A 12,482-nucleotide genomic window follows, 5' to 3' on the forward strand; every position below is an offset into this window, starting at 1 on the left:
TGCAGGGCTGAGGCAGAGTGGGGAAATCATGGTCGGGGTGCACAGGACAGCACTGCAGGCTCAGGGGCTGGTGAGGAATTCCCACTCACTGTGGCTGCTCCTTCTGGTAGCGGTTCACAGCCTCCCATTCATGGATTTTCTAATGAAGCTCAATCGTCTGTGCTGTCACACAGAGCCAGCCAAGAGCTGCTCTCCAGCCAGTTCAGCACTGCAAATTCTGCACTTCTCCTGCTCTGAGGGGCCAGCAGCACCTCCAGGGTGTGTCCTTGCTCCTGAGGTCCAGAAATAAAACCCTTATGTGTCACAAAATTCATCATCTAAAAATATTAATAACATAAACCTGAGACTTCTCTTGCATTGGCTCTGTTCTTTTTGCTGCTCAGATTTCTTCATGTTTCTCTTTGGTGACCAGAGTTAAAACCTTTATGTGTTAGAAAATTCATCCTCTTAAAAAATATTAATAACATAAACCTGGGGCTTCTCTTACATTGGCGTTTTGCTGCTCAGATTTCTTCGTGTTTCTTTTTGGTGGCCAGAAATAAAACCTTTATGTGTCACAGAATTCATCATCTCATGATAATAATAGCATAAACCTGAGGCTTCTCTTACATTGGCGTTTTGCTGCTCAGATTTCTTCATGTTTCTCTTTGGTGACCAGAATTAAAACCATTAAGTGTTACAGAATTCATCATCTAAAGATAATAATTACATAAACCTGAGGCTTCTCTTACATTGGATTTCTTCATGTTTCTTTTTGGTGATTTCTCCAAAGAGGTGGCTTTAAATCCCAGTCTGGACAGGCAGAGAATGTCACTTTTTTTAGGATTTGAAATCCTTGTGCTCCCAAGCAGGTCATGCTTTCTTTAGCTCTGCTTACAAATAAATGTTCTTGTACTTGTGAATCTGATAGGAAGATTTATGAGGGTGGCACCCGAGGGAGAGCTGCAGCTCTGAGATAAAAACCTGATGTTTATCTGCACTATGAGGATGTTGAAAACCTGACAAATCCGAGATAAGTGAGGGCAGAAAGCAGATTTAAGGACACCTACACGGGGTGACAAAATGCTCCTGTGGAGAGCAGGAATGGCTGCGTGCTTCTGAGGCATTGTCACCGTGGCCAAGGCAGTTCTGTGGGGAGAAAAAGGGAATAATGATAAAAAAAAATCACAGCAGTGGTCTGGCTGTCATAGGGGAAAAGGGGAAAAATGGGAAAGAGGAAAAAGGGGAAATGGAGAAAAAGGGGGAAAAGGGGAAAAAGGGGAAAAAAGGGGAGAGGGGGAAAGGGAAAAGGGGGAAAAAGGAAAAGGGGAAGAGGGGAAAAAGGAGAAAGGGGAAACAAGGGGAAAGGGGAAAAGGGAAAAGAGGAAAAAGGGGAAAAGGTGAAAAAGGAAGAGGTGAAAAGGGGAAAATGGAAAAGGTGAAAAAAGGGAAAAGGGGGGGAAAGGGAAATGGAGGAAAACGGGAAGAGGGGAAGAGGTGACACCATGCTGAGGGGTTACCCAGAGGGATGGGGGGATTTGGGGTGGGCTCTGTTGTCCCCCCTGGGTTGTGGCAGCTGGAGGCTTTGCAGAGCTGCAGGGGGATGAGGAGGGAGGGCAGCAGGGCCGTGCTGTGCTGTTCCAGCCCTGGCTCCTGCAGGGCTTGGGAATCTGAGCCGGCCTTGGCCGCCGGGCCCGGTGACGTCCCTGGGCCGCGGTGGCGTCACCGTCGCTGCCCGTCAGGGCCCTGTGTGACACCCTGGGCTCCGTGTGACACCCTGACCTTCAGAGCCTGCCTGGCAGCCAGCCTGGCTGGCAGCAGCCTTTGGTGGTGCCCAGGTGCCAGGGTTCACCCTGCAGGCTATCGGGTGTGCTGACCCTGGTTCACTACAGCGCTGGGACAGTCCGGTCTGCACGTAGCAGGGGTTTAGGGCACTGCAAGGTGCTCAATCCCAGCTCCAAACACCAAAACTGTCCCCATAATGCTTCGTTTTTGAGTGGTCTTGCAGGTAGAGGTGCATTAGGGGCTGCTGGGAAAGCAGCCCCCAGTCCTTTCCCCCAGAGCTCTGTGTCAGCAGCCCCAGCTCTGCTCTGCTGCCCCAAACCAACTCCTGAGTGACTTTTTCTGATTTTTTGTTAAATCTCTCTCTGTTTTTCTGCTTCTGAGGGATCTCCCGTGGTTTTCTGGCTCCTCTGAGCAGCACAGACAACACAAACAGGGTGATTGGGATGGTTCAGCAGAGCCTGTGATAACCACAGCGTTTATCAGCTCTGGGATCTGCTGGTCAGCATTCCAGCAGCCTGGGAGCATTCAGAGCTGGATCAACAGCCTGATGTCACCCTGTTTGTCACCTCCCAGGAGCATTCAGAGCTGTGTCCATGATCCTGAGCCCTGTTTGTCACCTCCCAGGAGCATTCAGAGCTGTATCCATGATCCTGAGCCCTGTTTGTCACCTCACAGCATCCCTAGGAGCACTCAGAGCTGCATCCACAGCCTGTGCCCTGTTTGTCACCTCAGAGCATCCCTGGGAACATTCAGAGCTCCATCCACAGCCTGATGTCACCCTGTTTGTCACCTCAGAGCATTCAGAGCTGCACCAGCAGCCTGATGTCAACCCGTTTGTCACCTCCCAGCATCCCTGTTTGTCACCCCCCAGTGTCCTGTTTGTCACCTCAGAGCATTCAGAGCTGCACCATCAGCCTGTGCCCTGTTTGTCACCTCCCAGAGCCCCGTTTGTCACCTCCCAGGAGCATTCAGAGCTGCATTCCCAGCCTGATGTCACCCTGTTTGTCACCTCCCAGAGTCCTGTTTGTCACCTCCCAGGAGCACTCAGAGCCGCGTCCCCAGCCTGGTGTCACCCTGTTTGTCACCCCTGTCACAGCAGCACCAGCTCGAGGGGAGAAGCACCAGCCTCTGTCTCTGAGCTCCTTTTGCTTCTCACCCCTGAATTGTAAAAATTCTGATTAACATCAGAGCGCAGCAGATCCTGCACAAAGCCATAAAAAGCAACATTTAAAGGAATGTTTTATTTGTGGGCTGCAGACTGCCCCAGTAGCAGCTAGAGTCTGTCTGTCCTTCCCAGCTAAAGTCCCCGTGCTTTCCCATCCTGTTGCTCTTGGCACAGCTCCTCCCTCCCAGCTCCAAACCTTGTCAAAATTTGTTTTGTATTCCAGGCTAGAAAGCACCTCAGGAAAGCCCAGGAAATCTCAGATTATCTCTTGGCAAGCCAATAATCTCATTTATCTGCTGGGACTGTCAGTTTGTTGAATTTTAACGATGGCTGTTTATAGCTGTACTCAAAGCTCCTCCAGGCTGGGAAGGTTTTGCAGCGTTTCAATAATTCCACAACACAAAACCAGCAAAAACAGAGAATATCCAACATCCCAATGCGGGATTTGTATTGTCCCCACAGAAGGATTTGGGGTGGAATCACAGTGAGATGTGCCTGGAATTATTCTTTGTGCTGCAGTGGAAGCTTGGAGTGACTTTCCCTTTTCCCTTCTTTTTTTCCCCACAGATTTTGGCTTTGGGAATTTCTACAAGAGCGGGGAGCCTCTGACCACGTGGTGTGGGAGCCCCCCCTACGCAGCCCCAGAGGTCTTTGAGGGGCAGCAGTACGAGGGACCCCAGCTGGACATCTGGGTACCATCATCCTCAATTTTAATGCATTCCAGTCCCCCTCTGGCAAGCTGGAACCAATATTTGATTGTGCTTAAGCTGCAGATCTGGAGTATTTGATTTTTTTTTACCTGTAGATCTGGAATATTTGATTTTTTCCAAAGCTGCAGATCTGCAATCCTTGATTTTTCTGAAGCTGCACATGTGGAATATTTGATTTTTCTTACCTGCAGTTCTGGAGTATTTGATTTTTTCTTAACCTGCAGATTTGGAATATTCAATTTTTCTTTAGCGGCAGATCTGGAATATTTGATTTTTCTGAAACTGCAGATTCGGAATATTCAATTTTTCTGAAACTGCACATCTGGAATATTTGATTTTTCTGAAACTGCAGATTTGGAATCTTTGATTTTTCTTAAGCTGCAGATCTGGAATATTTGATTTTTCTTACCTGCAGATCTGGAGTATTAGATTTTTCTTAACCTGAGAAGGTGTTGGTATTTAAAATAAAATCACCTTCACTTCTGTGTTAAGGATTCAGTGAAGGTGCTCAGCTTGCAGCAATCCCCACTTCAGGGTTTTCTTTAAAAAAAAATCTATATTTAATTGTAAAATCTCAGCGTTTTTACAAAGTTTTGAGGTCAGCACCTGCGTTTTCCCCCTCGACAGAGCCAGTGCTGTGTCAGGCTGCTGTGGTTCTCTCACTGGGATTTTTATGGCAAAACCATTCCCACTGGCACTGCCAATTCATTGCATCCTTCCAGGAATAAGCAATTGCAGCAGAGCTCTTGCCCAGAATTTCTCCTTTTGCTCACATTGAACAATTCCCTAAACTCACTGTTCATAGAAACTCCTCCTCACAGGCTTGAAATGGAAAATATTACAGGTTTTCACTTTGAAAATATTACAGTTTTTCACTTTGAGGGGCTGCTGTCTGAGGGTGGATTTGTTTGGGCAAGGCTGAGATTAATAGTAAATAAATAAAAAAATAAATAATACCTATAAATATAATAATACTAATATCAGACATATAAATAACATAATAAATACATACATATATATTAATGTTAATAATAAACATATAAATAATATAATAATAAATAAATATATTAATATTAATGATGAATATATAAATAATATAATAATAAATAGATACTAAATATGCCATAATATTATATAATATAAATAATACATTATGAAATATAATAATAATAATAATAAAAAGAAATAATGAATGAATAATAAAATAAATTATAATAAAAGTATCCTGAATTCTCAGCTGAAGTTGGCGTTCACTTCTCAGCCACCCGTGTGCAGCTCCCTCCTTTGCATCTAAATTCCCTTTTTCTGCAGAAAAGAATTATTTCTGCAGAAACAATTGCCTTGCACCCTCAGAGACACTTCTGGGAGCTTGGAACTGAGCAGGAAATTCCCTTTTTTCCCCACAGAGCATGGGGGTGGTGCTCTACGTGCTGGTGTGTGGAGCCCTGCCCTTCGATGGACCCACCCTGCCCATCCTGAGGCAGAGAGTGCTGGAGGGGAGGTTCAGGATCCCTTATTTCATGTCAGAAGGTAACAGTGGAGTGGTTTCATTCATTTTGGTGTGATTTGAATAAGTTCTGGGGTAACCACAAAGCGGGCAGGGGAAATGGCACTGCTGGCCATGAAGATTTTGGCTTTTCCTCCACTTTAATGTGATTTTTAGTCTTGTTTTGAGAGGTTTTTAGCAGCAGTGATGCATTTCTGGGCTTGTAGGTCGCTAAGTTTAAAATTGTTATATTTTTTTTTCCCCTTTCCAACAGAATGTGAGCACCTGATCAGGAGAATGTTGGTCCTGGACCCCTCCAAACGTTTGAGCATTGCTCAGATCAAGGAGCACAAGTGGATGCTGGTGGAGGTTCCTGCCCAGAGGCCAATCCTGTACCCGGCAGGAGAGGAGAACCAGCCCTCCCTGGGCGAGTACAACGAGCAGGTGCTCAGGCTGATGCACAGCCTGGGCATCGACCAGCAGAAAACTGTGGAGGTAAAACTCAGGTGGGGGTGAAACACACTGAAATGGGGGTAAAACACGCTGAAATGGGGGTAGAACACACTGAAATGGGGGTAGAACACACTGAAATGGGGGTAGAACACACTGAAATGGGGGTGAAACCTCAAATGGGAGTGAAACACGCTGAAATGGGGGTGAAACATGCTGAAATGGGGGTAAAACACACTGAAATGGGGGTGAATCCTCAAATGGGAGTGAAACACGCTGAAATGGGGGTGAAACATGCTGAAATGGGGGTAAAACACACTGAAATGGGGGTGAATCCTCAAATGGGAGTGAAACGCGCTGAAATGGGGGTGAAACATGCTGAAATGGGGGTGAAACATGCTGAAATGGGGTGAAACCTCAAATGGGGGTGAAACACGCTGAAATGGGGGTAAAACACTGAAATGGGGGTAAAACACTGAAATGGGGGTAAAGCACACTGAAATGGGGGCGAAACACCTCAAATGGGGGTAAAACATGCTGAAATGGGGGTAAAACTCAGATAGGAGTAAAAAACACTGAAGTGGGGGTGAAACACCTCAAATGGGGGTAAAGCCCACTGAAATGGGGGTAAAACACCTCAAATAGGGGTAAAACCTCAAATGGAGGTGAAACACACTGAAATTGGGGTACAGCACACTGAAATGGAGGTGAAACATGCCGAAATGGTGGTAAAACACTGAAATGGGGGTAAAACCTCAAATGGAGGTGAGACACACTGAAATTGGAGTACAACACACTGAAACTGGGGTAAAACACACTGAAATGGGGGTGGAACACTGAAATTGGGGTAAAACACACTGAAATGAGGGTAAAACATACTGAAATGGGAGTAAAAGACCTCAAATGAGGTAAAGCACCCTGAAATAGGGGTGAAACCCCTCAAATAGGGGTACAACACACCTGTCCTCAGCCCCACATGTGAGGTGAAGCTCCAAAGGTCCCATGAGGTGTCTTCGGGAGAGAAACTTCTGGGCTTTTTGCCTTTTTAGCTGACAAAGAATATTTCAGGCCCTCCATCAACAGGGGGCACATTCCTACACTGTGCTTTATTATTTATTTTTTTGCAGTCCCTGCAGAACAAGAGCTACAACCACTTTGCTGCCATCTATTACCTGCTGGTGGAGAGGCTGAAGTCGCACCGGAGCAGCTTCCCCGTGGAGCAGCGCGTGGACGCGCGCCAGCGCCGGCCCAGCACCATCGCCGAGCAGACCGTGGCCAAGGTCAGCTCCTCCTTCCTCACCCTGGGCTGCTCTGCCTCGTTCCCCTCCAAAATCCCTCCCTTCCCACCTGCAATCCCTTTCTGCTTGGTGAGGTTTCATCCTGGAGCTTAAAATGCTCAAAATGCCGGCCCAGCACCATCGGCGAGCGAACCATGGCCAAGGTCAGCTCCAGCCAAGCAGACGGTGGCCAACGTCAGCTCCCTCCTCAACTCTGGGCTCCTCTGCCTCATTCCCCTCCAAAATCCCTCCCTTCTCACCTGGGGACCCTCTCTGCTTGGTGGGGTTTCATCCTGGTGTTTAAAATTGTTAAAATGCTCAAAATGCTGGCCCAGCATCACCGCCGAGCAGACCGTGGCCAAGGTCAGCTTCCCCCTCACCCCTGGGCTCCTCTGCCTCATTCCCCTCCAAAATCCCTCCCTTCCCACCTGGAATCCTTCACTGCTTGATGATGTTTTCATCCCGGAGTTTAAAATGTTAAAATGGCAGCCCGGCGCCATCGCTGAGCAGACCATGGCCTAGATCAGCTCCCTCTTCACTGCTGGGCTGTTCTGCCTCATTCCCCTCCAAAATCTCTCCCTTCCCATCTAGAATCCCTCACTGCTTGGTGTTGTTTCATTCTGAAGCCTAAAATGCAAATATTGCATTTTAAATATTGCTGCTTGGTGAGGTTTCATCCTGAACCTTAAAATGCCGGCCCAGCGCCATCACTGAGCAAACCACAGCCACGGTCAGCTCCCTCCTCACCCCTGGGCTGCTCTGCCTCATTCCCCTTTAAAATCCATCCCTTCCTACCTAGAATCCCTCTTTGCTTGGTGTAGTTTCATCCTGAAATTTAAAATGCAAATATTGGGTTTGGTTTTAGCGAGGATCTCGTTGCTCTTCTCCTGGTGGTGCCTTGGGAAGGCTGACCTGGAACAGGCAGCAAAATTCCCCTTGGGATATTTGGGTTCTGCTGAGGTGAAGCTCAGCTTCAGTTATGAAAACAGGTCCAGGAACAGCATGGCAGAGATTAAACCCAGGTTTAAGCTTGGTTCTTGTGATAGAAAGTCACAGTATCGCAGAGAAAATGATCAATTTTAAGATGTACTAATGATGAATTTTAAGATGTGTTAAAAGCAGGATGAACAAGGAGGAATAAAACACCTCTTGTACTGAATTCCTGCATTTTAGAGCCACATTCCCACTTTATTCTTCAGTTACAGCCTCCCAGTTGTCCCAAGGATAATTTGTTTTCACACATGGTGGCACCACAGCTCCTGGCTGAGGGTGATTGTTTCCTCTTGGCCAGTGCTGTGGGTACTGCACTCCAGGAAATAAAGGCTCAAAACCAGGGGAAAACATCCCTGCTTTCCTAATCTTTAGGAAATTTCCCAAAAAAAATCATTGAAACCATTCCCGAGCCTCCTGGTAGCAGTCAGGGGGTTTGAACTCAATATAAAAAAGGAATTTTAGAGCACCAGAAATCCCCAAACTCTGCCTGTGCTGCTGGGAATAAGTCAGCTTCAATAAGCACTGAGCTTGATTCCATTTGGGGTTGGCCTGGCTGGTTTGGGGGTGGTAATGTTGTTTTTTAAACAGCTTTAAAGGCTAAGAATGTTCTTCATCCTGAACCAAGAAATAAATCTTGCAGTTCTGCTTTGGCACCGGGCTGCACATTGTTCCGTGACTTTGGATGTCGCTCCCCACCTCAGACCGTTCCAGTTTTGAGTTTTTCAGTTGTGTTTTGCAGGCCCAGGCCGTGGTGCCCTCGGTGAACCTGCATTCCCCAAACCCAAGGCTGCTGCAGTCTCCAGGGCTCCCCTCAGCCTCAGGAGCAGAAACCTTTTCCTTCCCTCCCTCCAGCTGCCAGGGAGAGGCAGCTTTCATGGAAGAGGAAAGGGTTGAGACACCAAAGGTACAGCTTGAAATCACCCTATTATTTGTTTATGGTTTTTTTCCAGACATCATTCCAGCTAAAAAATATTGTTTTCTTTTAAAAGCACAGCAGTGCTTCCTGAAATTTAAGTATTTAAGCATCAAGAGCTGTAGGTATTCCAAATTCTCCTTCCCTGTGACTCCCCAGAGCTGTGTCTTTTTTCATCATTCTTCTGCCTCCTGTTCTTTGCTCTCATTCCATTCTCACCACATTGCTTTTGGAAAGGGGGAAAAAACAAAAAAAAAGTGGATTTCCTTCCCTTGTTCTTCTAAAATGTATTTTCAAGAGCTCTGAAGATTCCTTCTTACACAAAGGGGTCCTGGATGCAGCTGAAGTGTCCAAAAGGAGCTCCAGCAATTAGAGAGGGGAAATAGCTTAAAATAATTACATTTATGAACTATGTGATTCTCATAAAACCTCTGTTGTTTTCTCTGGTGTTGCACCACGTTATAACTTGAATTTCAGCGTATTTCTCCTGCCTGGTGCCAGCTGGGGTCTGATTTCCTGCCTGCCAGTTTGAAGGGTTTATTGCTCCCTGGTTTGTTCCCAGCACCAGAAGTGTGGCCCTGGTTCTCAGCTCGGGCTCCTTGTGTGGTCTGTGGCAGCTGCAAAGCACAAACCAGTTCAAAGGCTCTTCAAAATTAACATTTCCAGCTTTATTTTGCTTTATAGCTGCACTTTGGCCAGGGTAGGTCAGCAGCTGGTGACAGCAGTGAGGTGTCAGGGCTCACTTGGGAATATTCTTAATTTTTGTAGGACATGAGCACTAAAGATTTCCGGGCTCTGATCCCTGGAAAATCTGCAGGGAGCCAACGTGGGATGGGTTCTGCTCCTCCTTTCTGCCACATCAGTGCCAGGCCCTTGAGTGGGGAAGTCCCAGATGGGAAGGAAGGTGTTCAAAAAAATGAAATTTAGAGGTAAAATCCACTCAGTCAAAACTCAGCAGAGCCAGAGTTCTCCTGTGCAGGAATCATCGTTTTACTGCTGTTTAAATTACTTATAGCTGTTTCTTGGTATTTTCCTACCACATAGTTCTGCCTCAAGACCATTTGTTAAGGGTTGCTGTCCATGCAGTGAAAGCTCTTTTCCAAACACTCCTTCTTTTCAAAATACCCAAGAACTTGGAGGAAAATTCAGGAATAGCTCCCAAAAAAATGGCTTTACATAAAATCAGCTGCAGCAGTGCCAGCTTTTGTGGTAAAGGATTGGATAAAACATGGATTTTCCATCCATATTTTACCCAGTGTGATCCTATTTGTGCAGCAGTAATTACGGGACGGAGGCCCCAAAAGCTGCAGGACATGAAAATATTTATAAATAAATAAATAAATAAATAAATAAATAAATAAATAAATTTATATATAATATAATATAATATAATATAATATAATATGATATGATATAATATAATATAATATGATATAATATAATATATAACATAACATAATATAATAGAACATAATATAATATAATATAATATAATATAATATAATATAATATAATATAATATAATATAATATATAATGTATGTGTATATATATAATGTATATACATAATATTTTAGTATATTATATTTATATATATAATACTAATATAATTAAATGGAATGTTCATAAAATATTTTAAATATATAAATAATAAAGTAATTTAGTACATTAAAATAAATAATAAATAGAAATAATTAAATATATTAAAATAATTTTTTTCCTTAAAACCCATATAATTTCATATGGCAAAGAATTTCATATGGCAAAGTGCCTTGGAGAATAAAACCAGAATTAAAATCCCAGGAGCAGTTTGGGCTGGGGAGGTGCCTCTAAAGCTGATTCAGAGCTGTGGGAGGCTGCTCAGGGCTTTATCAGGCTGGGTAAATCCAAGGAGAGAGATTCCACAGCTTCTCCAGGCAACCTGTGTTTGCAGGGGAACAACATAAATCAAGTGGAGTTGTGCTGGGAAAAGGTGCATTTATGGAGTTATTCCTGAGCACAGTCCTGCAGGGATGAAGTGCAAGGCTGGGGTTTTTCCTGGTGTTTATCTGAGCCTGATAAATGAGCACAGTAGGTATAGGAAGGGGGGAACAGCAGTGTTGCACATTCCAGAAATATTTTATGCTTATGGCTAAGCTGGCAAAGTTTTTAATAACTCAAAAAAAACCCAAAAAAAGAACCCAAAAAACCCCAGTCCTGGAGAGCACAGAACTGTGGGAATAAGAATATTTAGTTGTAGGGAATTGAGTGTTAAGGGAGTGTAAATAGGAAATGAAGAATTGTACATGGCAAATCTTACTTAACTCAGCAGAGTTAAAGATCCCAATTCCTTCGGGCCAGGGAGTTGCTGTTTGTGGGGGTGATGCTTTGGGCAGGACACAAAGCTGGGCACAAAACAGAAGTGGGCACGAAGAAAGGTGGGCACAGAGATGGGCACAAGGAAAGGTGGACACAAAGAAGGGTGGGCACAAAGGTGGGCACAAACAGAGCTGGGCACAAACAGAGCTGTCCCTGTGCCCCCAGGTGAATGGCTGCCTGCTGGACCCCGTGCCCCCCGTGGTGATGAGGAAGGGGTGCCAGTCCCTGCCCTCCAGCATGATGGAAACCTCCATTGATGAAGGAATCGAGGCCGAAGGAGAGGCAGAGGAGGACCCAGCCCAGGCCTTCGCTGCCCTGCAGGCAGCTCGAGGGGGCAAGAGGAGGCACACCCTGGCTGAGGTCACCAACCAGCTGGTGATGGTGCCAGGCACAGGTACAGCTCAGCTCAAAGCTCATTCTCTGATCGGCTGGGGATCAGGGTTTATGAGTGATGAGTACAAGACACTTTCTATTTACTAGAAAAGACAAAGGAAAAAAAAAAAAAAAACACAAAATGCCCCAAAATTTGCTGAGATAGTATGAAATCAGAGCAGCGAATTTACAGGTGATTAAACTCATGCAAAACCCCAAAAGCTACTGGGAAATGTGGCAAAATTGGCTGTTTTTTCAACTGAATGTCCCCAAATCATCAAATCAAAATATTCATCCCCTAAAGGTGAGCTGGCAGAGAGCAGTGGGGAAATGAAACCCTCTGGACTCCAGCACCAGTGAGGTGACCAAGCCTTTCGGGCTGCATATTTTTCAGGATTTAAAAAGCCCTGAACCCTTTCCGGTGAAGATCTGCAGGGTGTCTGGCTGCTGCAAGATACTGCAAAACCCAGCAGCAAGTCCCCATTATTGTACTGCAAGTTTCACTTGACAATTCCTTTGTCCAAATTGATTTCTTTGGCTGTTCACTCTAAGATAGCTACTGTTGGCAGGAGTAGCTGGAGTCAGTGGTGCTGATTCTCACTCTTATCCTGGGTTTTGGGTTGTTTTGTCCCAGGGAAAGTCTATTCCTTGGATGAGAACTCCTCCCTGGGCAGCATCGACTCGGAGTACGACATGGGCTCGGTGCAGAGGGACCTCAAATTCCTGGGCGAGACCCCTTCCCTGAAGGAGATGGTGCTGAGCAGCCAGCAGCCCCCAGGGGTGACCTCGCCGTTCCTGGGGCTCAGGCCTGCCAACCCCGCCATGCAGGCCCTGAGCTGCCAGAAGCGAGAGGCTCACAACCGCTCCCCGGTCAGCTTCCGCGAGGGCCGCCGCGCCTCCGACACCTCCCTCACGCAAGGTAACTGCTCCGTGCAGCACCAATCAGCTGTTCAACACCCTGCTCTAATGGCACAGACACCCAGGCACAGCAGGAA

At 45.9% G+C, this 12,482-nt stretch overlaps 1 protein-coding gene across 1 annotated transcript in view; it reads left to right on the plus strand.

Annotated features, from left to right (window-relative positions):
- Positions 1–12,482, plus strand: part of SIK2 (salt inducible kinase 2) — a 36,164-nt gene that overhangs the window by 17,489 nt on the left and 6,193 nt on the right. Inside the window, exons 5-11 of the mRNA XM_058819010.1 lie at positions 3,497–3,621; positions 5,046–5,169; positions 5,400–5,620; positions 6,703–6,855; positions 8,585–8,749; positions 11,281–11,509; positions 12,122–12,406. Coding sequence (XP_058674993.1) covers positions 3,497–3,621; positions 5,046–5,169; positions 5,400–5,620; positions 6,703–6,855; positions 8,585–8,749; positions 11,281–11,509; positions 12,122–12,406 — 1,302 coding nt within the window. The remainder of the gene's footprint in view (positions 1–3,496; positions 3,622–5,045; positions 5,170–5,399; positions 5,621–6,702; positions 6,856–8,584; positions 8,750–11,280; positions 11,510–12,121; positions 12,407–12,482) is intronic.

The sequence above is a fragment of the Ammospiza caudacuta genome, chromosome 23 (genome assembly GCF_027887145.1).
Source record: "Ammospiza caudacuta isolate bAmmCau1 chromosome 23, bAmmCau1.pri, whole genome shotgun sequence".
NCBI lineage: Eukaryota > Metazoa > Chordata > Aves > Passeriformes > Passerellidae > Ammospiza > Ammospiza caudacuta.